This window comes from Arctopsyche grandis, unplaced genomic scaffold (assembly GCF_051622035.1).
Source record: "Arctopsyche grandis isolate Sample6627 unplaced genomic scaffold, ASM5162203v2 HiC_scaffold_31, whole genome shotgun sequence".
Lineage (NCBI taxonomy): Eukaryota > Metazoa > Arthropoda > Insecta > Trichoptera > Hydropsychidae > Arctopsyche > Arctopsyche grandis.
In genome coordinates this window covers 36,167-41,307 of record NW_027518436.1, presented here as the reverse complement: position 1 = coordinate 41,307, position 5,141 = coordinate 36,167, and the positions used below count along the sequence as shown (strand labels likewise).

The following is a 5,141-nucleotide window of genomic DNA, read 5'->3' as shown; positions in this document are numbered from 1 at the left end:
ATTTACATGACTCTCCTCTAATCCAATGCAATGCGACGGTTGAATCCGTCCAATAATATTTTTCATTAATATGAATTGTTAATTGGTCTATTGTTGACTTCATTAACTTTGATAATAACATAGCGGAGCACAGCTCTAAACGCGGAATAGTTACAAAACTGAGCGGAGCGACTCTCGAACGAGAACACACAAGATGACATTTGGAATTTCCCAATTGATCAGTACATTTTACATAAATACAAGCACCATAAGCTTTCTCGGATGCGTCACAAAATCCGTGTGCCTGTATATTAATGACATTATTTAGTATTATCAATCTAGGAATTTTATAAAGTTTCATGACTGTATTGGATAATTGACAATCTTTCCATTTTTTGAAGATTGTCTGAGGAATGAATTCATCCCAACCAATGGTTTGTTGCCAGACAGATTGCATTAATATCTTATAATTAATTAACAATGGAGATAATAGTCCTAATGGGTCGAAGATCTGACTAATTACTGATAAAAAGTTTCTTTTTGTTATATTTTCAGTCTCGACTTCGGTTTGAACCTTAAATACAAAAACGTCTTCCCGCGGTTTCCAAAATAAACCTAAAGTTTTGTGTGATTCGTTAGAGAAGTTAAAATCTGAACAATCGTCAGCCTTAACATCCGTGATTATATCGGAGTTGTTCGATGTCCATTTGCTTAAGGGCATACCGGCTGATAATAATATGGTTTCCAGTTGAACCTTTAATAATTTACCAGCTTCAATAGTATTAGTTCCCGTGAGCAAATCATCAACATAAAAATCACGTTCGATCACTTTACTAGCGATGGGATATTTGTTTCTATTCTCCTCTGCTAACTGATTTAGACATCTAGTAGCTAAAAATGGGGCTGAAGCAGTTCCGAATGTTACTGTATTAAGTTTGTAATGCTTGAATTTACTCTGGGGATCTGTTCGCCAAATGATTCGTTGTACATTTTTATTTTTCTCTGCTATTTGAATCTGTCGGTACATCTGCTTAATATCCGCAGTAATCACGTATTTATGGAGTCGAAAGTTGAGTAGTAAACTTAACAAATCTGATTGGACACTAGGTCCCACCATCAAAATATTATTTAGTGAGATATTGGACGTTGTCTTTGCGGACGCATCAAAAACTACACGATATTTAGTGGTAAGGCTAGACTCCTTAACCACGACGTGATGAGGTAAATAACAATGAACCTCATGTGCCTCCGGGGGTTCACACTCTGACATATGTCCTAAATTTATGTACTCTTCTAAAACTTTATTGTATTCCATTTTTAAATTATTATTGGCTAAAAAACGTCTTTCCAAAGTTTTGTGTCTTTTCTCCGCAATGTGCAATGAACTTCCTAATACTACCGGGGAATTTTTATATGGTAAAGCTACACAAAATCTACCGTTTTTATCTCGTGATGTGTGTGCTTGGAAATGTTCCTCACATCTTTTCTCCTCAAGAGATTGATGTTTTACCATAGGAACCTGGTCGATCATCCAAAAGTTTTGAATGTGACTGTCTAATTGACTTAAGCCTATGTGGCTCTTCCCTGGAGCATTATTTACTTCGGGATATGGACCAACTATTGTCCATCCGAATTCGGTATCCTTTAAGATAGGCATACCTTTTCCTAACTGGATGGTTCCTGCTTTCATAGCATGAACGCAAATCTCGGCGCCGAGCAATAAATCGATTGGCGTCGGTTTATTCCAAAGGGGATCTGATAACTTGATTCCCGCTGGTATTGAAATTAACTGTTGATCCAGTTTCACAGTTGGAATTTCGCCAGTAATTTCTGGTAATACCAAACACAACACTTTGGTTGAGTAATTAGTGGTTGAAGACCTTATGGTCACCTTGGTGATGTGACGAATGCTACTTTCTTGATTAGCGATACCTACAATTTTTTGAGAGATTTTCTCTAATTTGAAGTTATTCTTCTTAGCGAAAGATGTGGTAACATAGTTGACTTGTGAGCCGGAATCTAATAATGTGCGACCCTTAACGACCGTTCCATTGGACGTTATAATGTCTACTTGTACCGTCGGTAAAATTATCTCCCTTTGAGAGAAATGAGTAGAATGAGCATTAATTGACTTCCTTCCCGTATTATTGGAACTAAATGTATCGTCCTGATGCAACAAAGTATGATGGTTTTGTTTGCACCTTAAGCAATTATAGTTAGACTTGCAATTTGTTATCTTATGCGATGAATTTAAACATTTAAAACACATGTTATTAGATTTAACGAATTCATTTCTTTCCATACTGGATTTTGCTTTGAATTTATCACATTTGCCTATGAAATGATTATTTCGACAGAATGCGCATGCGTTTACCTTACTTGATGGGTTTTTGTTCGCGACATGAGTTCTCATGATTCTTTGACGACTATGAGGGAATTCCTTCACCGTAGTTACAGATGCAGTAGATTGTAATACATTACATCTATTCTGCAAGAATGTCTCTAAACTTTCATATGGTGGCATTTCTCTGCTAACCAGCGATATTTCCCAGTCTCTTACTATATTAAAAGGTAATTTCCTTAGAACTAAACATGTTACCCATGGATCTAAAATTTCTCTCGCGTAACCCAACGATTCAATGTTTTTAATACACACTGTTACCTGATTCAATAGATTTCTCAATTCGATATGTGATTCTCTTGTGATTAATTTTAAGTCACAAAGTGAATTAATCCTAGTTTTGAGATTAAGTCTTGGTAAATTATATTGCTTGTCTAAAATACTCCAAGCTATTTCGTAATTGTCTGAGCTAATATCTAAACCTGATACAGCTGCCAAAGCGGGACCGATTAAGGATTGATGCAAATATTGCAATTTCGTGACATTCGAATATTCCGTTTTGTTTCCTATTATATTCTTAAAAGCTTGTTGAAACGATTGCCATTCAGATGGATCTCCCTGAAATGTGGGAATGGTTAACGTCGGTAACTTATCTCTAGCAAATTTAATTGTTGCTTGCTCTACCTTCAGTTTACAATCTTGAATGGATTGTCTCTCTAATGCTGCTTTAAGATTTTGAATTGTCATTGTGATTATGTAGAACTCTTCGTCTATTTGATCCGCCTGCTCTATATCTGTGATGTTGTCTAAATACTCATAATGGAGTTTTTGGAGATAGTCGTATGCTTTTTCAATAAATTGATACTGTCCTTCATTTATTTCGGAGATTCTGTCTATTTTCTCCTGTAGTCTTTTAAACGCGCCCGAATACCTTAATTCTATTGACGTCATTGTAACTTCTACTTTATTTTCTTTCGCTAATGTTTTTATCGATTGAGTCTGACTTCGAGTCTGATGTATTCTAGAGCTTGACCTGTCTCTAATAGGTTCTACGTCCCTAGTTGGATTTCGACCTTTATGCGACTGGGAAGTCGAAGCTTCTATTACCTCGTTTTCAGCACTTGACATTTGTTTCAGAAAGTTGCACTATTTCGTCTCATAAATACAGTTATTCTCTACTATAGCTGTCAATTGAACTATTCGTAGAGATAAGGTAATAATATTCAATGATTAACCGTGAATCTTAATATTCTACTTTAACTATTATCACCAGAATCTATCCAACATATTTTGGAAGAAATAACAACCCTAAATTGGTGGGTGCTTGATTTAAACCACTTTGGGGCTACAAGTCTTGTGATTTATTTTAAATCACCACTGTTTCATCACACATTATGAAACAAAGAGATCTACCGATGTATGAATATGCCGGTATGTACTTGATTTAATCCACTTTGGGGCTACAAGTGTAATTCCACATTTATCGTGGAAGGGGGGGGGGGGGAGGGTGTTTCTACACACATTAAGAAACAAAGATCTACCGATATGAATATACCGGTATGTACTTGGTTTAAGCCACTTTGGGGCTACAAGTATAATTCCACATTTATCGTGGAAGGGGGGGGGGGGAGGGTGTTTCTACACACATTAAGAAACAAAGATCTACCGCTATGAATATACCGGTATGTACTTGGTTTAAGCCACTTTGGGGCTACAAGTATAATTCCACATTTATCGTGGAAGGGGGGGGGGGGAGGGTGTTTCTACACACATTAAGAAACAAAGATCTACCGATATGAATATACCGGTATGTACTTGATTTAATCCACTTTGGGGCTACAAGTATAATTCTCCACGTGCTTTGCTAATTTTACACTACATCTGATTTTACACTTTTAATACGAAATTCGATGCGACCGATGAAACATTCCTTCGTAGCGCGATATTATTTTATACAATCGCGTTAATTAATTGTTATACTTTAAAACATATTTTAAAACTGACCTACCCACATGATTGCCTTTTGAACAGATTGCCTGAGATTGAATACATTCACTTACTTGAATATCCTTTACGATGTTTATGTGATCGTTCCGATAATTTTGGATTACCTCTGTGTCCCATGCGTCTTTGTAGGTTATGTTTTTATTTATATATTTTCTGCGTCAATCACGCGGTCATGTACCTCTGTACATCAATCAATATATTGCTGAAATAGAAGCAAACATGTTATTAGTATTGGAAAGGTATGGATAGTAACAAAGGAACGATACCGATTTCTTAATTGACATCCATTTTTTCTCGACCACGTTTTTTCCTATTGGTTTGTCCGTTTGGTGTTGTGGCCTAGGTTACTGGTGTCCGGTTCGAAGTGACCATCATGGAAAAGACTTCGATAATGGTTTGATGTAGTTTATTGAAATGTAAAATTTGCACGTGGTGGTTCAGCGGAGCGTACGGAACACAAGTTGTCCGTACGCCGTCTGCTCGAACTCTGTCGACCGTCGCGTATTTCCGCTTGGGCCGACACTAATGCCAACTCGTCAATAATGCCAATCGACAATCAGTTAATAAGACTGTTTGCCACACGTCATTACAAAAGTCGGAACACTAACCATCACCGAAATCAAAGAATTGGACATTGCGAAAATATCCACAAAACGTGCTTATCTCACAATACCTAACCCAACCTAACCTAACCATTACCGAAGTCAGAGAATTCGACATTCCCAAAATATCCACAAAAAGTTCTTATCCTACCAAACCTCACCCATCTGAACCTAACCATCACCGAAATCAAAGAATTGGACATTGCGAAAAT

The 5,141-nt window shown here is 36.8% G+C and overlaps 1 protein-coding gene across 1 annotated transcript; it reads right to left on the bottom strand.

Moving 5' to 3' along the window:
* Positions 1-458: 458 nt before the first annotated feature.
* LOC143921898 (uncharacterized) lies at positions 459-4,851 on the bottom strand (the record flags this gene model as incomplete). The annotated part of the gene is made up of 2 exons (XM_077445213.1): positions 4,112-4,851; positions 459-3,988 (listed from the first exon to the last, which is right to left on the bottom strand). A coding segment is annotated over exon 2 (2,990 nt), but the record flags the coding sequence as incomplete, so codon positions are not given.
* Positions 4,852-5,141: the final 290 nt, after the last annotated feature.